The sequence below is a fragment of the Artemia franciscana genome, chromosome 8 (genome assembly GCF_032884065.1).
Source record: "Artemia franciscana chromosome 8, ASM3288406v1, whole genome shotgun sequence".
Classification (NCBI taxonomy): domain Eukaryota; kingdom Metazoa; phylum Arthropoda; class Branchiopoda; order Anostraca; family Artemiidae; genus Artemia; species Artemia franciscana.
In genome coordinates this window covers 39,754,542-39,775,560 of record NC_088870.1, presented here as the reverse complement: position 1 = coordinate 39,775,560, position 21,019 = coordinate 39,754,542, and the positions used below count along the sequence as shown (strand labels likewise).

Below are 21,019 nucleotides of genomic sequence, written 5' to 3'. Positions count from 1 at the left end.
AATTATCCTGGTATAGCTTCGTCTTTTTCGTAATTTTTTTGGGTCTTTCCGGGCTAGGGAGTGACTCCATGCTTTTAAAGGTCATTCAGAGCAATTCAACTTAAATATTAATTAATATGAATGGTCTGTGGAAAATTATTGAGCTTTGTGGAACGAAATATCATTTTTTCTCCGTGGAAGTGTTTTGTCTACCTATTTTTTTCTATCGGAGAAGCTAATTGTATAACACTTAGAATAAACTGAAAGGATATTAATTTTTCAAAGAGGTTACGAATTGCCCACTATGCAGTATTTTTGGGGGACGGACATTTTCTGTTTAGCTGTAATGTTATGGCAAATCTAAGGGGAGATCTGTTTAATGTTGCAAGTGATGAGCTGCTACTGGGGATCCATAAATTAACCTCCTAGCTATATAGTGGCAATGGTTAATTTTATTTTAAACGGTTTAAATCTCGAAAAAAGGAGTTTTCTTTTATTTATAGGCATCTGCTTATTTATTATGCTTATTGTATCAGCTTTGAATATGGCTTTACCAGCGTTGAAATACACACACATTGTGTTCTTTGGGTTGTCCCATATATTCTAATTTACGTCGAGGCTTATTTGAATGTGAATTTATTTTTGTTTTATTAGTATTATATGGAAATTTAACTGTTGTGTGTTTTGTGACCCGTTTGTTAATACAAAAAATGAAGGGATCCCTGGTTCGTGGAGTAAATCTGGCTCATGAACAAGAGACTGAGAATCCCCCATCTAAGCAACTGTTTGTTTTTCAGGCCCTCACAAATTTGGATTACAGAGTAGATGGCTGGGATGAAAGAAAAGCTGAGCAATGGCTAATAGATCGACTTCAGTCAGATGGCTCATTTGGAACAGTTGGAATTACTTCGCAAATCCTACTGGCTCTCGCTGGAGATGGTGGCTTTTCTCAAATTGATAGAAGAAACTGTCCTTCAGGTTTGAGCTTCTGTGACTCCAAATTCATTTATGGTTTCGCTTTAATTGAAGAAAATGTTATAAGCTTCATCCAGAGTGAAGCATAAAATCTCAAAAAAAGCGATTGATAAGAAGTGAGAAAGATGATATGTTCGAAACAAGAATGTACACAGGGGATGGAGGGAACTCAGGGCCCTTCCCCATAATCTCGAATTTTTAGGCACTTCAAATAAAATCTTACAATTTTTTTTATTATTGTCCCATCCGGAAAAAAGCTGTTGCGAGCTTCATAATGAAACAACCAAAAGATAAATCTTACACGAATCGTGGGTTTTCAGGTATGAATAGAGCTAAAAATATATTTTTATCCGAGTCACGAGGTCCTTCCAAACATCAAAATTCATCAAGATCCGATCACCAGCTCACAAGTTATAAATACCTTATTTTTCTAATTTTTTATCTCCCTTCAGCCCCCCCCCAGATAGTCGAATCAGGAAAAACGACTGTATCAAGTCAATTTGTGCAGAAGCTCCCTGACACGCCTGCCAATTTTCATTGTCCTAGCACGTCCAGATGCACCAAACTCGCAAAAGCATTGAACCCCACCCCCTAACTCCCTCAAAGAGAGCGGATCCATTACGGTCACGTCAATCAAGTATCTACGACATTTGCTTATTCTACTCACCAGGTTTCATCCCGATTTCTCCACTCTAAAGCGTTTTCCAAGATTTCCGATTTCCCCCTCCAACTCCCCCCAATGTAGACAGTTTTGGTCGGGATTTGAAATAAGAGCTCTGAGACATTAGTTCCTTCTTAATATCAAATTTTTGCAACTCCCGCCAATGTCACCAGATCTGGTGATGATTTAAAATGAGAGCTCTAAAGCAAAAGATCCTTCTAAATATCAAATTTCATTAAGGTCTGATCACCCGTTCGTAAGTTACAAATACCTCATTTTTCTAATTATTCCAAGTTACTCCCCCCCTCAAACTCCACAAAAAGAGAGCGGATCTAGTCCGGTATGATTTGTTTTCATTCTCCCCGTCAAGTTTCGTCCTGATCTCTCCGCTTTAAGGGCTTTCCAAGATTTCCGATTCCCCCACCCCAACTTCCCCCCCCCCAATGACGCTGGATCCGGTCGGGATTTAAATTAATAGATCTAAGTTACGAATTCCTTCTAAATACGAAATTTCATTAAGATCCGATCACTCCTTCGTAAGTTAAAAATACCTCATTTTTTCTAATTTTTTAGGATTACCCCCCCCCCCAGCTCCCCCAAATTGGGCAGATCCGTTCCGATTATGTCAATCACTTATATAGGACCTCTGCTTATTTTTCCCACCAAGTTTCATCCCTATCCCTCCACTCTAAGCGTTTTCCAAGATTTTAGGTTCCTCCCCCGACTTCCCCCAATGTTACCGGATCTGGTCGGGATTTACAATAAGAGCTCTGCGACACGATATCCTTCACGATCATTAAGATCTGATCACCCGTTAGTAAGTTGTAAAGTAGTCTCTACTACTACTTTACTGTAAATTGGGACTTTCTTTCTCTGTGCTCTCTTCTTGAGAGTCTAATGGTAGCGTTGGCCTACAATCTGGGGTTCGAACGGTAGAGGATGTCAAGTGTCTCTAACTTTCATAAAGTTTATGTGTAGAGTATAAAAATGTTTATTTACACATATAATACATTAAATGTACACACGACGAGGACAGACACAGAATAAGGACTGAACGAAATAATCTAAAACGTTGGCTTATATACACTGAAACAAGGAAACAAACATTGAAGCATGTGACAGGAACTGACCTATTTTAATCTGTCAGTTCCTGCAAATATTCGGAATTTATAATATTAATGTAATCATTTAGGAAGTGGGAATTCCACAGAACTTAATTATGATTAAGAATTTAATTATGTATCTAACCTACTTTCACTACTTTCAAAGTTTACAAAGTTACAAATTCCTCATTTTTTCTAATTTTTCCGATTTAACCGTCCCCCCAGATGGTCGAATCGGGGAAACGACGATTTCTAATTTAATCTGGTCTGGCTCCTGATACGCCTGCCAAATTTCATTGTCCTAGCTTACCTGGAAGTGCCTAAACTAGCGAAACCGGGACAGACAGACAGACAGACCGACAGAATTTGCAATCTCTATATGTCACTTGGTAGATACCAAGTGCCATAAAAAGAAGAAGGTAACGTGCTGTTCTCTTTCCCACTCAGCTACAAGACTTTCCGAGTATACACGGGGACCCAATCAAGACGGAAATGCTGTATCTTATTGTTTTTATTAATTTTTTTTTATTTCTTGAATTAACACATTTGAAGCATAAAATATGACATCTCTCCAATGATTTTCACTCTTCTGCTGACGCATATTGGCTCTTTTAAGAGCATCGAATAAAAAAAAGCACGTTTTTCAACTGAAAGTAAGGGACAACGTTTAATTTAAAGCGAGCGTAAGTTATTCTGTACACTAGGGAGACTTCTCCTTCTTCAATCTCTCGATTTTAGGCTAAAATTTAGCTTTTTTATAAAAATTCTTCAAGAGCAACTACTGAAACACAAGGGCCGTTGAAACGTAATGAGTGAGGGATTGAAGAGGAGAACGCCCCGTTATTTACGGAATAATGTCTGTTTGTTAAAAGTTTCAATCTTGCTTCTTACTTTCGGTCGAAAATACTTTTTATTTAATGCTGATCGTTTACCAAATCATGACAGGAAGTTCTCCTCCGTAGGAAATTCCCCCGGGTAAACCATACAACAAAAGATCCTCCCTCAAGGAAAAGTGCTCCCGCACAAGATACCCCTAAAAACCCCCCGGACAACTCCCTCCTCACTGATAACTCCCTTCAAAAGATTTCCCCCGGGAATTCCCCTGGAAAATTCTCCTTACTGTCATTTGAAAAAAAAAATATTTGATTTCTGTTGGTTTTTCAAAACAGGTCATGAATCACCCTCCCTCCAAGGAAAGTCTTCTTAGAAAATCGCCCCCATTGAAAGTTCCTCCCGTAGAAAATTCGATCCATGGAAAATTCCTCTCGCAGTAAACTGTCGCATTATTAATTACAAATATTATATGTAAACACTGGGCAAATTCCATAACTTAAAGCCCATTCCCCAATGGCTGGGAGGGGGGATCATGTCACCCCCAAAGACATAGTTATTGAACATTTCAATTATGATAAATCAAATGGTGAAACCGCCAGTACAAAATCCTTTCATCCTGAATTCCCCCCCCCCAGAAAACTCCTTCCCCGCTGAAAATTTCCACCGGACATTGCCCCCGGAACGTTCTTTCCACATATGAAACTGAGCAGCCAAAGAGAAAGTAAGACAAATAAAAAGAGATGCTTATATAAATTCCGGTAAATTCTACCCATATAAAAATTTTCCACGGGGAAATTTCCTTCCCACGGAAATTCCTCCTCGGGGAAAATCCCTCCAAAGAAAATCCTTCCCGTAAAATGTCTGTATAATTTCCAACAACAAACGCTATATGTGAACAATGGGCAAATTGTTTGACTTGCAGCCCTTTCACGAGGGTTGGTGGGGTGGGGTATGTCATCCCCAGAGACATAATTATTGAACCTTTCAACTATGCTGAACAAATAGCCATCTCAAAATTTTGATCGAATGTCTTTGGGGAGGAAAGGGGCGTGGGGGGGCTTGTTGCCCTCCAATCGTTTTGATTACTCAATAGAACTACGCAATGTTTAACTCTCTCTTCAGAGTTCTTTTCAACTTTCCCTCGCGGTACTTGTCTTCTATTGGTCTCACATTCATATTTAGCCTTAGATGGAGTTTACCACCTGATTAGCGCTGCATTCTCAAGCAACACGACTCTAGAGAGACCTCGGAATGCCGAGCGCTCATCCGTCCTACGGGCCTGACACCCTCTCTGGGCAATCGGGCCACATTCATGAGGACTTTAGACTGAACAAGCGACAGTGTTAGGAGGCTGCCAAACACTGCATCGGTCGAAATTGCCTCCCGAAGGATACAATTGACCCTTAGTGCTGGGTAGTTTCCGTTTCAATGAAACCTCTCCTGATCTCCAAGAACCTTTTGTTTGATACGGGAACAACCGCGGGGAACAAAACAAACAAACACGCATTCGATCCCTCTTCTTGAAAAAAAATCCCTATATTCGTAGATAGGAGCTTGAAACCTCTGCAGTAGACTTTAATGATATGATGAATCTCACGGTGTGATTTTCATAGAGATTGCTAGAATTTTCGGGGTTGTTTTCCATCCTTTTTCGAAAATCGGGCAAATTTTCTCAGGCTTGTAGCTTTTGATGCGTAATATTGAATTTATTGGATTTTATATATTTAGAATCAGCACAAAAATTCAATTATTATGCATTAATTGTTACCAAAAATCCTTTTTTTAATTTCGGTTACTGCTCGGCCGAGTTGCTCCTTATTTGCAGTTCGTTACCACAACCTCTTCGATTTTCCATTATTACGTCATTAACATAAAGATTTGCATGCTTAAAATTACGGTTTTCATCACTAGAATGATGCTTTCAAACAGTTTATGCTAACGAACCGTATGTAAGGGGCGACAAGGCCTGCCAAAACTCTAAATAACAAAATTTTGTGTACAATAGACACATCAAAAGACTTAGAATTTTATGCTTATTCCAAATATATAAAATTCATTGGGTGACCAAAAAGATTAGAGGGAAACTAGCCCACTGTTTTTTCAATAGCCATTTTGTTCAGCATATTTAAAAGCTTTTAATAACTATCCATTTGGGGGTGACATGACCCCCAAAAGCTCCTGGGGAAGCGGTTGTAAATAATGGAATTTGGCCTTTGTTTCAAATAGTATTATTGGGAAGTATACCATTGGCGGATCCAGGGAGCGGGGCGGGGGAGGGAGATCTCCAGGCCCCCAGGATTTTGCCTACGGCCTTCTTTCTCTGTTTTTTTTTCGTTCTTTCACTCTTTTTTCGAAGAAATTTGCCAATGTGGTCAATTATTGGCACCTTTGTCACATTGGCTCCCCACCCCCAAGATTTTGCTCATCTGCGCCCTTGTCACAATGGGCCTCCCCAAAAATTTGGCTCTAGATCTGCCCCTGAAGTGGGCAGACATTTTCGGGGGGGGGGGGGTAATTTCTGCAAAGAACTTTTCTACGAGAAGAATTTTCCTTGGGGAGGGATGTTTCTGGAGGTGAACTTTCTAGGTGAAATTTCACGAGTGGAGAATTTGCAAGAACTCCTATACTAAGTTATGTTTATTTGTCTTACTTTCTCTTTGGACTTGGAAGTGTTCGGGGGGAAATTGTCAACGGGATTGGAAATGTCTTAAGAATTTTTCCATAGGGGCCTTTTTTTGCGTGAGAAAGTTTCCATTGGGAGAGTGGGTTTCCAGAAAATAATTTTTTACAAAGGGGGATTTCTGGGATCATCTGGAAAAAGATCAGAAATTAAATAAAAGCATGCCTTTTTTACATGAAACTAGATGTGGGGGCTCAACGGAGGGGAAGGTGAATTTCCGGCATTGTTTGAAATATGTAATTCATTGTTTGAATTACAATAGATAAAACAAGTTTTTTCAGCTAAAAGTAAGGAGCAACATTAAAACTTAAACGAATGAAAATTGTTCCGTGCATGAGGGGGGGGGTGCCCCGTCCTCAATGCTTCGTTCTTTCCGCTAAAGTTTGAGTTTTGTCTCAATCCTTTAAGAACGACTCCTGAAAAAAAAATTTAAGAACTAAAATCTTTAGAGTAAAGAGCAAGGTAATGAGGAGGGGGTAGCCCCCGTCACTTACGGAATAATTGCTGTTCGTTTTCAGTTTGAATGCTGCTGCTTATTTTCAGTTGAAAAACTTTTTTTTATTTAATCCGTTATTAAAATGAAGACGATAATAATTTCGTTGAGTTGAGATCCCAGAAGAACAAAAAATCAATAATTTTAAGTCGCTGCTGCACATCATATCTACTCATAATATATTTTTGAATAGAAGTCTAAGTAATCTGCAAAAAAAAGAAAAAAATTATGTACACCTTTAACCCTTCAGTTTTATTTGTTCAACCCTGTACCAATTACGAAGTATTCAGCAATGAATACAGCGTTAACTGCCGACTACAAAATGACCTTAGCCATGGATGCCAATTCATGAAAAATGTAGGAGGGGATGAACTTTTTTTTAATCTGTTGGGGGGTAAAGTTTGTTGTTCTTTCAATTTTTTATTGAAAACACTAAAAGCAGGTATGTTTCAAAGTCTAGGGGCAGCATGAAAATCTTGGGGGAGGGCAGTCCCCTCCAAAAAAGCAACGTGCCTTACCCTAGCCTTTAGCCTTTTGTATAAATTCAGCTAATTCTTAGGAAGTTATAAATTTTGAGCTTCTTTTTTTGCTCTAGCTATTACAACGGATTATGTGGGCTTTTTAAATTCCATACTTTAGAAATCGTTTGCCAAAGTTTTTAGACTTTTCCTTCATTTATTTCAATCTATCGCAAGATCTATTTCTTCAAATTTATGAGGATATTCTTAGGAAATCGGTTTTCTATTGATTCTTTTCTAATTAGTCCAATATAGGAAGCTCCCCTCTCTTTCTTAGGTACCACTCAAAAAGGATTGGAGCTGCCCTTAGAAGTTGCTTTTAGTCCGAGTGCTATTCAAAGTAAAATCGGTGTTCAAATCACTTATATATTATGGATCGACAGGAACGTGACCGATGTTAAGGAGCTGGAAATGAAGGTCCCGGAAAAAACAACGTTTTTTGAAGTGATGAAGGCAGCCGCAGAATTAGACCCTAATTATGAGTAAGTATTGCTTCTTTATTCCGTGTTCTGCTTTTTTGGTCCTTGTGTCCTTTACTTGTCTGGTAAGCTTTAAAATCCCGCCAATAGCTTTTTCAAAGTAAAATATAAAAATCATGAAAATTTAACATTGTATTAACATATAATATACGTAATATAATATAATTGACAGTGGTCAAATATGGCTCTGAAGCACGGGCACTCCGAAAAGCAGATGAAAATTTACTAGATGTTTTCCAGAGAAATTGCCTACGGATTATTCTGGGTACCCGGCTGACTGACCGTATTTCAAACAGTAGGCTGTACGAAAAGTGTGGTTCAATCCCGCTTTCTGGGGCTATAATGAAAGAAAGGTTGAGATGGCTAGTCCACGTTCTACGGATGAAGGATGACAGATTACCGAAGATTGTCCTTTTTGGCCAACCGTCTGGGGCTACACGGAAAGCAGGTCGTCCTTGTCTGGGTTGGGAGGATGTCATAAATAAAGATTTAAAGGAAATGGGAATTTCCTGGGAGGATGTAAAGAGGGAGGCTTTAAATAGATTAGGTTGGAGGAGGAGCGTGCGTAGCTGTGTTGGCCTCAAGCGGCTTGGTGCTGCAGTGAGTTATTATTAGTAGTAGTAGTAGTAATATAATATAATGTAATTATATAATAGGTAATTATAGAAAAAATCGTGACAAATTCAATATAAAATATAAAAAATATCATTATTGTGATTATAAGACAATATTACAACATCACACGGATGGTACATCCCTGCCTCTCCCATGACATATTTGCTGGTTCTATTTCAGGTCGTGGATTGATTCTACGGCTTGATGACGACGAGGGGTAATTTGGAAAGCTTGAGAACCTTAATTGTTACATCAGAAAACTCGTTGCTTTGCAGCATATTTTGTATATTCTTTATCATATTTTATTGTTATTCATTAACAAGGCCGCATCGAGTGGGGAAGGGGGTTAGGGGGTTTGATCCCCCTCGAAGTTTTCGTCCGACTCGTGAAGGATACCACGTCAAAAATCAGTTGTCTGTGCACCAGTATCAATTTTCACCTTCACGGAATGGGGGACAGGGGTAAATTAGCAAACTCAACAATAAGAAATTGATGAATAGTGTCATTCAAACTGTTAAAGTAGTAGTAATAATCGAATCAAGTCATTTTTTTACGTGATATAGATTTTAAACTTCCCTAGTTAATTATTGTGATTATTTCGTAATACCACCAATTATTTCTCAACTCATTTCACATTTTTATTTTCACGTAATTATATTTTGCATCAACTTCTTTGCAAATTCGTTCTTGGTAAATAGGACCCATCGCTCTCAAAATAAAGCTGAAAAAAGCTCTTTCAAAAATATAATTTTAGCCACGTTCCAAACAACTTCCAAAAAAGAAAGCTACAAGTTTTCACTAAGTCAAGCAGTTACTCCGAGAAAAATACTTAACGTGGATAGAAAAAATTGTTTCATTTTGTTCCTGGGAAAAAGTTCCTGGACGTTACAACATAAAGAGCTATTTATCGTATTAATTTTGTACGCCGAGATCAGCTCCTGAAGAGCAGGTAGTAAAAAAGAAATATTGTCGTTTAATTACGGTGCGTAACAAAAAATATGTTAACTAGAGATTATATACCTGGTGCACCCATACTATCAGTTTTCACGAAGAGGGTGGATTCAGGGTGTAACAGAATGTAAAAGAAAGTTCTTCTGTCGGGGGGGGGGGGGTCATTGAAAAATGCCCTCTCTCTACGTTTCCATTGAAAAATTATAAAAAGACAAATTAGCCCCGCTGGAGTTTGAGGTTATATATTTTGCCCCCCTCTAAAATTGCTTGAATTGACGTCACCGGTGATAATGCTAGAAAATTAAAGCATATTTGTTGAGTTGACAAATAAATTATTGCGGATTTGACGGTTAGAATGGTTATAAATAAACTTACGTAAGAGATATATATAAATATATATATATATATATATATATATATATATATATATATATATATATATATATATATATATATATTATATATATATATATATATATATATATATATATATATATATATATATATATATTTATTTATAAAACTAAAAAACAACACCACCCCGTGAAGTTAACAGCCACCCTGAGAAGTAGAAAAACTTATCCGAGGGGGTGGCAAAAATCTATAAGAAAATAATACAGGACTAAATAAATTATAAAACAACTAATACAAATCGCACATGCTAATTGGCACCACAATCCTCGCAACAAAACAAATTAAAAATTCAACTATTAAAATCATACCCCGAGAGGCCATAGTAAGCTACTACAGTATTTATTTGAACCCCCCCCCCTCCAAAAAAACAACTGAAATTCGTACAAAATAAAAAGGATTTCTTTTATTTCTCTCTTGAAAAAAGAAATATGCCTACTATATTTAAAACCCTGATTATTCGTCTTGTATACGAAGACCCACAAGAAGGTCATATCCGAGTTGTGGTCACTAGCTCAAAAAAACAAAAAACAATCAAATCGCAAACCACTACATCAGATACAAAAGTCACTAAGACAGCAACATACTAACACTGTTTCTTCTAACACTGTTTCTTTAAAAGATTAAATATAAAAAAAAACAAGTTTTTTAGCTGATAGTAAGGAGCGACATTAAAACTTAAAACGAACAGAAATTACTTCGTATATGAAAGGGGCTGCTTCCTCATCAACGCCCCGCACTTTACGCTAAAGTTTGACTCTTTCTCTCAACTCTGTTTTTTAAAACAGTAAATAGTTTGACTCTTTCTCTCAACTCTGTTTTTTAAAACAGTAAATAGTTTGACTCTTTCTCTCAACTCTGTTTTTTAAAACAGTAAAAAACTTTAGCGTAAAGAGCGGGGCGTTGATGAGGAAGCAGCCCCTTTCATATACGAAGTAATTTCTGTTCGTTTTAAGTTTTAATGTCGCTCCTTACTTTTAGCTAAAAAAACTTTTTTTTTTATTTAATTTCTGAACGTTTTTGAATCAATGCATGTTTTGATTTTGGCTCTCCACAGAGGAATAATTAACACGAAATTTGCAAGTTTATTTATTTTCTTTTTTTGGCTAAATGGCTATCTCATAGTTTTGATCGAATGATTTTCAGAAAAAAAGGAACGGTGGAGGAAGCCTAGTTGCCCTGCGATTTTTTGGTTACTTAAAAAGGCAACTAGAACTTTTAATTTTTTACGAATGTTTTTATTAGTAAAAGATAAACGTAACTTATAAATTAGCTTACGTAACAAACTTTTGTAATCTCATGTTTTTATTACATATATGAGGGGTTCAGCCCCTCGTCAGTACCTCGCTCTTTACACTAAAGATTAAATTTTGTCCCAATTCATTAAGAATGGCCCCTGAATCACAACAGCCGTAGAATAAATAGTTGAAATCACTAAAAATACTTTAGCGTAAAGAGCGAGGTATTGGGAGGAGGTGAGTCCCTCATATGTGTAATAATTTTTGTTCGTTTTAAGTTTTAATGCTGCTCCTTACTTCCAGTTGAAAAAAAACTTTTCGTATTTATTTTTTCACTGTTTTTTTTTAAATAATGCTAGAAAATCCTGCGCTCCCTTCATGGAAATTTTCTTCCCCCATGACAAATTTCTCGATGGAGAGTTCCCTCAACATATCCCCCTCTTGTCAACCCCTCCCCCAACCAAAAAATCCCCTTGGAAATGTCTGTACACTTCCCAATAAGCATTACTATATTTAAGCACTGGTCAAAGTTTGTAACTTGTAGCCCCTCCCATTGGGACTGTGGGGGAGTAAGTCGTCCAAAAAGACATAGTTATAAGGTTTTTCGACTACGCTGAATAAAATGGCTATCTCAGAATTTTGACCAGTTGACTTTGGGAAAATAATTAGCGTGGGAGGGGGCCTAGGTGCCCTCCAATTTTTTCGGTCACTTAAAAAGGGCACTAAAACTTTTCATTTCCGTTAGAATGAGCCCTCTCGCAAGATTCTAGGACCACTGGGTTGATACGATCACCCCTGGGAAAAAAAAACAAACAAACAAATAAACACGCATCCGTGATCTGCCTTCTGGCAAAAAATACAGAATTCCACATTTTTGTAAATAGGAACTTGAAACTTCTATAACAGGGTTCTCTGATACGCTGAATCTGATGGTGTGATTTCACACCATCACGCTGATACGCTGATGTGCGTTAAGATTCTATGACCTTTAGGGGGTGTTTCCCCCTATTTTCTAAAATAAGGCAAATTTTCTCATTCTCGTAACTTTTGATGGGTAAGACTAAACTTGATGAAACTTATATATTTAAAATCAGCATTAAAATGCAATTCTTTTGATGTAGCTATTGGTATCAAAATTCCATTTTTTAGAGTTTTGGTTACTATTGAGCCCGGTCGCTCCTTACTACAGTTCGTTACCACGAACTGTTTGACAACAAAAGAAGTGAAATTCGTACTAACTGAAAGGAATTTCCATAATTGCACTCTTAAACACAGAAATATCACTATTATTTTTTAATACTCTGATCTAGATGATTTCAATTTTTAACCCCTATGAAGTACAGAAATCGCCGACCGGGTCAAAAAAATCAACGGAATATTAAGAGAATATACGTATAATGAAAAATCATAATAAAGCTTCTAATGCTTCGTGTAAATAACTCAGTTTGAGAGATTATAAACAGCTACAGGAATATATCGTTTTTCCTTGACATTGGTATCTGCCAATTCGTCACCAGTTTGTTCAATGGATGCCATTCTCAATGTCAATCGTACCTTACATCGGATCAGCAAAGCTCAGTATCCTCCACGACAAATACTGCAGTTTTCGGAGTCGATTGTGAAATCGACAGCGAATTGAAATCGATCAGCGAAGCTCAGTATCCTTCACGACAAATACTGCAGTTTTCGGAGTCGATTGTGAAATCGACAGCGAATTGAAATCGATCAGCGAAGCTCAGTATCCTTCACGACAAATACTGCAGTTTTCGGAGTCGATTGTGAAATCGACAGCGAATTCAAATCGATCAGCGAAGCTCACTATCCTTCACGACAAATACTGCAGTTTTCGGAGTCGATTGTGAAATCGACAGCGAATTGAAATCGATCAGCAAAGCTCAGTATCCTCCACGACAAATACTGGAGTTTTCGGAGTCGATTGTGAAATCGACAGCGAATTGAAATCGATCAGCGAAGCTCACTATCCTTCACGACAAATACTGCAGTTTTCGGAGTCGATTGTGAAATCGACAGCGAATTGAAATCGATCATCGAAGCTCACTATCCTTTACGACAAATACTGCAGTTTTCGGAGTCGATTGTGAAATCGACAGCGAATTGAAATCGATCAGCAAAGCTCAGTATCCTCCACGACAAATACTGCAGTTTTCGGAGTCGATTGTGAAATCGACAGCGAATTGAAATCGATCAGCGAAGCTCACTATCCTTCACGACAAATACTGCAGTTTTCGGAGTCGATTGTGAAATCGACAGCGAATTGAAATCGATCAGCGAAGCTCAGTATCCTTCACGACAAATACTGCAGTTTTCGGAGTCGATTGTGAAATCGACAGCGAATTGAAATCGATCAGCGAAGCTCAGTATCCTTCACGACAAATACTGCAGTTTTCGGAGTCGATTGTGAAATCGACAGCGAATTGAAATCGATCATCGAAGCTCACTATCCTTTACGACAAATACTGCAGTTTTCGGAGTCGATTGTGAAATCGACAGCGAATTTGAAATCGATCAGCGAATTTCAGTATCCTTTACGACAAATACTGCAGTTTTCGGAGTCGATTGTGAAATCGACAGCGAATTGAAATCGATCAGCGAAGCTCAGTATCCTTCACAACAAATACTGCAGTTTTCAGAGTCGATTGTGAAATCGACAGCGAATTGAAATCGATCAGCGAAGCTCAGTATCCTTCACGACAAATACTGCAGTTTTCGGAGTCGATTGTGAAATCGACAGCGAATTGAAATCGATCAGCGAAGCTCAGTATCCTTCACGACAAATACTGCAGTTTTCGGAGTCGATTGTGAAATCGACAGCGAATTGAAATCGATCAGCGAAGCTCAGTATCCTTCACGACAAATACTGCAGTTTTCGGAGTCGATTGTGAAATTCCCTTTCAACTGGGTGGATTGAATGATGCCTCAATTAGCACATTGAAGCGCACCAGTTCAGACTTCGATTATAAAATATGTTCACACCCTGTCAATCATGCTCTCTTTGTATTACAGGAGATCTTTTCTGATCAAGCACTTTAACCGTCAAATTTCCATTTTGCCTAATTTTTGTAGATCGCCACCTGGCTATGCATTGCCGTTGTCGAGCCAGGGGCGTTAATTCACAAAAATGTAGGGGGAAGGGGGACAAGGATCTCTTTCATTTTTTCAATGAAGTTGGACATAAAGGTGTTTTGAAAATCTAGGGGAGGGGGATAATGTAATTATTCTTATTTTTCTTAGTATTTTTTAGACATAGGGAGTAATTAGATCTAGGGGGCATTGCTCCCCTTATTGACCCTCCTTCAGTGGCGGATCCAGGGGGCAAGGGGTGCCCCCCTGACGTAGTGGTGGATTTGTGGTTAGGACTAAGCATCGGCACTGTTTCTGTTTTTGAGAAAAACAGAAACAGAAAAAAACAGTTAGAAAAAAAACAGAACAGAAACAGAAACAGGTCAAACAAAAACAGGTAACCTGTTTCTGTAATCTATTCTGTTTTTCGAAAAAACAGAAAACAGCTGTTTTTTTAAAAAAAACCAGCTGTTTTAACAGCTGTTTTTCCTGTTTTTTCCTTACTTCTTCTATTTCTAATAGGAAAGAAAACATCTTCTTGTTAAATCCTTGTAGTCACGTACAAAAGATGAGCAACTTCGTGTAATTCAACACACTAGCGTATTTTTAGGGGGGGGGCGAAATTTGTCATAAAATGTGTCCAATCGGGTGATACCAACGCTATATTCCTTTCAAGCTTAAATGTCATTTATAATTGACAATTTACCCTAGTTGCTCTTAGACCGTTGCTTTAGCGGTAAACCATTGCTCAAAGCATATACCAACACTATATTCACCGCTTAACGCACGGATGCTTTCAAGCCGAGGCTACTTAGACCGCTGCTTGCTAATATATACCAGACAGACACAGAGTCATCCCATCTAGCTTATGTCCACCGCTTAAGTTAGAGGCTATTTAAACCGTCGCTATAGCGGTAACCCATTGCTCTAAGCAAATACCAACGCTCTATAACGCTCTATGGTTAGACCATTGCTCAAGTGGTAATAACCCTCCGCTACACACATACCAAGGTGTCTAGGTTCACCGCTTAAAGTACGGATGCCTTCAAGCCGTGGCTTGTTGGATCGCTGTTCTAGCGGTAACCCATTGCTCTAAGTAAATACCAACGCTATATTCCTCTTTTATATGGGATTTCATTGAGCCCATGTTTGCCGCTTAAAGCACGAATCCTTAAAGCCGTCAATGGTTAGACCGTTGCTCAAGCGGTAATAGCCATCCGCTACACATATACCAACAGTAGAGACATTGTCATATGGGGTTCCCATCTAGCCCATGTCCACTGTATAGCGTTCAAGCTTCTCTCTCTTTCTCTATCTCTCTCTTTCGCTCAGATTTACCCCGCCGTGAATTAGCATGAGAGGTTGACTCTAGTTGAGCATTGTGGAGTGACATGCATGAGAGGAAAATTTTCAAGTAGTCAACCCGTAGTCAACGGGTTGACTCTATTTTGGCATTGTCAAGGGACATGCATGGACGGAGAGGTGTAGCATAAATGGGAGACAGTCACAACGGCAATCAAAGGGGTAAAATTAACCTTGACTGGGTTGCCCACTTAATTGGACAATCTGTCTTAGCTTTTTTCTACAATTGGCCATGACTTTGACTTTTCCCACAACTATTCCCTTTTTGTTTAAATTCAAAAATCAACGGTATCATGGTATCATGCCCGCTAGATGTGCGTTTCGGTACGGTAGGCACGGGTAGGTATCATGCGTTTCGGTATCATGCCCGCTAGATAGCGCGGAATTTGAAAAAAAAACAGAAAAAAAAACAGAAAACAGATAAAAAAAAACAGAAACGGAAAAAACAGATGAAAAAAAAACAGAACAGAAACAGAAACAGGTAAAACAAAAACAGGTAGCCTGTTTCTGTTTTCTGTTCTGTTTTTTTGTAAAAACAGAAACAGAAACAGGCAAGAAAAAACAGAAACAGAAAACAGAAACAGTGCCGATGCATAGTTAGGACCGCTTGCTCTGGTTTGGGTTAAGACGAAAGTTATTTTTTTTGTAATTGCGTTTAATAGTTGAGTTTTTAATAAGTTTTTAATTACTAAGGCTGTTTAATTTTGCAAACAAGTTTGAAACAAGGTTTCAGTTACTTTTTGCGTTCTCTGTTAGATTTTACTAATGACGCATACCGCCAAAACTATTTAATTAAATTTAGGTTTATCAAGGGAATCTCTCCGTATTACCACAAAAGCCAGCTGGGAGGACAAAACCTTTATTTCGTAATAACAAGGACGGGAAAATTAAAATCCTAACTTCTTTAGGCTGTCAAAATGGTATTTCAGGATTGTGCTGTCACAACGGCGTTGAAAAGCAAAATATTCACTACTTTTTACTGTCAGAATTTTTTTTTCTAGTCTTGTTATGGCACTGATGTGAATAAATTGACATCATTACTTTTTTTTGGCTGTCTGTTTTGCTTTTTTGGGTTTGCTTTTTTTTGCAAAGCAGGGTGGTTTTACAACATTGTTGTTGTTTTTTTTTTAGGGAATTTTTATAATAGAAAGTAAATTTATGAGAAGTGCAAAAATTATTAATTTAAGTTTTAGATTTTGTAAGCAAATGGTGGCCACTTTACTGCCTATTTTCATCTAATTAAAGCTCTGCATTATATGACATATCACCTCCTCTGTTCATCCTAAAACATTAAAATAAAGGCCGAACACTTTAGAACTTTAATAAGGGTTCGTATAAGTATATGCTTAAACCTAAGTATATGAGTCGAAATACTCAGTCAAATATCAGGGTAATCATTTACGAAGAATAGATTTTCAAAAAATTGTTTATAAAAGAAGGCAAACAATTGTGTTTTTTTTTATCTAGATGGTATAGAAAGGTCTCTGAATTCTCAATTTGAATCAGTGGAATGACATCGATTTTTTTTTCAAACATTTGCTAATAAAATGTTGATAAAAAGTGGAACTTGAGTTAAAGTAACAACAAGTAACAACTTGAGTTAAACGCGGAAACGGAATGCAACTGCAATATTATTTCAGAATTTCTCACCTCAATACCAGCCAGTCAGAAAATATAGTTGTGTTTTTATATAGGCGTTGCATATATTTGTCCATAAAATTGTCTAAACTCTATATAAACCGCTGAGGATTTTTATACTTATTTTGATACATGTCGTCGAATCATAATTTCCACGATTAGTTGTTTATAAATCAAAATATTTACAGGACAATTCTCTTACTAAATGCTAAATTTTAGTCAAATTTCAAGTTTTTATTTTTATGCTCAACAGACACATCGAGATATAAACTTTTGAATTGAATATAGGAAAATCTCAAGATTAAAAAAATCAACTACAAATCTACCACAGCTTGAAACCCTGATAATCTAAATCACCAATCTATACCTATTAAATACAAACATAACTAACACATAATTATTTGTTTTTAAGGAGTATTTTGACTCTTATACTCAGTTTGAAACAGATACCTACATGTATCTTTATTAGAGTTCATATTTTTCTGATGATTTGGTCTTTATTAAAATATTTTAAGATGAATAGAAGAGGAAATACAAACGAAAAGCTTTAAACTGACAGGACTATCCATTATAAACGTTTACTAAAATATTGAGGTAGACATCGATCGTCTAATAAATAAATATGGCGGTTGTGGAAATACAGAAATAGACTTTTCTTATACAATTATAAATTCAGTAACTTAAGCGAAATATATAGAACTTTAAAAAGTGGAAAGATACGCTACGTTGTTATGAAAAGTAAGATTTTGGTTATTAAATTTTTTGGATTTCGTCAAAGTTGACACTGTTTATTAAACACTATTTTTAAAAAGAAACAGTGATTAGTGGATGCTTTTTTGCCTATACTTAATACCCTCGTTTTCGATGCATTTCTATCTTTTCGTTCTATTTTTCGTGTTACGCCCATAAAAGAACTAGTATTTAATGTTTAGTACATATTTTATGAAAATACATGTTTTATCTTTATCCTCATTTCCTAGTCTTCATTACTATCATAGTTACTAACCGATGTATAAACTTAAGCGACATGCTAAATGGTTTGACCTATACAAATTGTCATAACGAGTGCATGACCCCAAAAGATGGTTTAAGACGAATCTTTTGTTTGACAATAAAATGCTTAACTCACTCGCTATAGCGGCCAGATGTGCAAAGGCGAAAAATTATGCAGAAAATATTAAATTTCATTTTTTCATAGATGATGAACAGCTTTTTATTTTTATTATGTTGGGGCGGTTTTTATAACTAACTATGTTTTGTATCAATATTTTTATATAATTTTAATCTGAATAGATTTATTAGAACTTTAACCCTCACCAGATTTTAGATTAAATTTATGACAATTTCCACTACCTACCTACGACACATAATTGCCGAGGTTCCCTTTAAATTGCAGGTATTTCTTTGTTCGCAAGTTTATCGAAATAACCTATAATGCAGCCTCCCCCCTCCCTAAAGAAAATCCCAGATCTACCCCTGCCCCTTTTTCATCCTTTAATATTTCTAAATATAGGTCAACCTTTTTCGCGAGGAATTCAATTTTCATCATTTTAGCCAGTGTTGCATTTTCTCTCTTAAAGTAGAATCTTTGCTTTCAGGTTTTCAGCAACAATTTGGCCAAATGGCCACTATGTCCACACAATTGGTGGCAGAAGAGAGCAGCCAATAGGATTTCATTTCTGGCTTCTGTATCGATTACCCTTCAGACCTGATCCAAAGAACCCTCCACCAACAGACTATGTGGCTCCTTCAGGTAAAACACCCAGTTTACCAATAAACAGTGAGTTTTTATGACAGATCCCTACACAGGAGTGTGTTCGGTCTCTTTTACCCTCATTCCCCCATAAAATGGAATCTTAAAATTTTCCAGTAGTGTCTTAAATCATCCGTATACCTCACCTACGTTTCTTCGAATTTGTGTCCCCCTTCCAAGTCCCCAACGAAAATTCTAATTTAGGTGTCTGTTTGAGACCAATGGTGTAGCAAAGATTTATTTTAGGAATGGTCCCTCTATAAAGGGAGAAAAACATTAAATGTCTTTTATAAGGCCATTCTGGTCTGTCTATAAAAGGGGAAAATTTTCAAATGTCTTTTTTAAGGCCATTGCGCAGTCAAAATATACTTTTCATAGTTATACAATTTTCCAACTTTAATAAAGTGAGTAGCGGCTGGAGCCAATAAACTCTCCACCCATTTGCGCTATTGAATTGAGCAAAATTCGTTGAAAAGGGAAGTTGTAATTGCACTGTCAATAATAAGTTAATTTTAAATGACATATTTCTCAGATTCTTGAAAACTTAAAAAAATACAAATTATAAAATCCAAACATAAACAGGATAATGGAATTGAATGCCCTGGCCAAAAGTAAAACAAAATATTTACCACAAGATGAGAAGAACTTAATTTAAGAACTAAGAGCCTTTCTTGTGTATGGGTGTCACCAGGGAGGTGCCAGTGGATGAGGCCTCTTTGGGAAACGAGCAGATTAAAAAAATGAATTGTAAAACAGGAAAATGAGAAATATTTCATTTTAAATCCCGGTAAATAAAACCCGGTAGTTCTTCGTCAGGAAAATTCATTAGTATTACTTTCATTCATTAGGGTTAAACTTCTCAAAATTGCAGAAACAGTGATTTTTTTGTTGAATTTACGGGGCGTTATGGGAAAAAAAATAGGGAGCCCCAAGTCCTGTACTTATGTACATGTTAAACGCGAGAAATTGTGAACCATCGAACAAAAGTAAATACAGCCTAGATATAGGATAAGCCTGTGTTCCATGCCAGCGCAATCAAATTTTAGTAAATGAGATTTATTAGTTTAATATCCAAGATTTACATAGGAGAAAAAATCCACAGAATCTCATTAATTAATTTGGTCCTTTTCTCCGTTTTATACAAAATAAAATAATTAAAATTTTATAACACATTAAAAAAATGTGTTTTAGAACAGTCCAAAAAAACCTAAACAAATCAACCAAAACTCCACTTACTAGCATTTTTGAAAGCGGGTTTTCAAATTTTGGTTATTATGGGCCGTGGTTCTTCCCTTGCCTAGGTTTCAAGTCTCACCATGATAGCACACCGATTCGAAGTGGTTAAAATGTAAAGTGTTTTGTTTTTGATAGTTGCTCTAAATCTAAGACTAAAATTGATAAATAACTGATAAGGTCAAATACTACTACTACTACTAACAACAACTCACTGCAGCACCAAGCCGCTTGACTCCAACACAGACATTCACGCTCCTCCTCCATCCCAATCTATTCAAAGCCTCCCTTTTTCCACCCTCCCAAGGGGTTTTCATTTTCTTTAAGTATTTCCTTAGGACATCCTACCACCCCGTGTGAATAATGCTAATTACCCAACCCACGTAAAACAATACATTGCTTAATATTATTTTAATAGTAACGTTTTAAACTAACAGAAAGAAATGAACTGTGCTTAGCGTTCCAAGAAATAAATAAACCAAACGACAAAAATATTGTGTCTCCAAAAAGTATAATTTTCCTTATCGGGCTTCAAAAATTTACAATGTAAGTTTTTAACAAGTCTTTGGGAAAGCTTCTGTTTCTAGCATACAAGTACACAATTTTGGGATGAGGATAAAAATAAAAGTCTGGATTGTGGATAAATTAGGTCAAACAGCAGCTTTTATGTCAAAGCCATTTATTTCACTTAGGGGCGTTGGTCGGTTAATTGTCCCAATCAATCCTAATTTATGAGAAAGTTTTCCCAATACTTTTTCTCAATTTATGGAAATACTTTATGTTGGAGAACCATTCTTGTTAACATTTATTTCTTCTTTTTTTCAAAACCATTCCAGTCTTAACTGACAGTAAAATAATATTGAAAGAATATGAGCTAAAAAAAATGTATTCGTGAATGAGAAAAACATTTTAAAATATTTTAATTTACACATAGTTTATGGGGATCGTCAAGGGGAAAAGAGGGATTATTCTCCTTTACTTCTGTTTTTAAAAGTGAACTTTCAGACGCATTTTT

The 21,019-nt window shown here is 36.8% G+C and overlaps 2 protein-coding genes across 2 annotated transcripts in view; one reads left to right on the top strand and one right to left on the bottom strand.

Moving 5' to 3' along the window:
- Positions 1-21,019, top strand: part of LOC136030416 (uncharacterized protein CG3556-like) — a 173,594-nt gene that overhangs the window by 142,041 nt on the left and 10,534 nt on the right. Inside the window, exons 8-10 of the mRNA XM_065709381.1 lie at positions 777-957; positions 7,521-7,725; positions 18,617-18,771. Coding sequence (XP_065565453.1) covers positions 777-957; positions 7,521-7,725; positions 18,617-18,771 — 541 coding nt within the window. The remainder of the gene's footprint in view (positions 1-776; positions 958-7,520; positions 7,726-18,616; positions 18,772-21,019) is intronic.
- LOC136030415 (dynamin-binding protein-like) overlaps positions 1-21,019 on the bottom strand; it is a 56,392-nt gene that overhangs the window by 33,423 nt on the left and 1,950 nt on the right. The gene's annotated exons all lie outside the window — the stretch shown is intronic.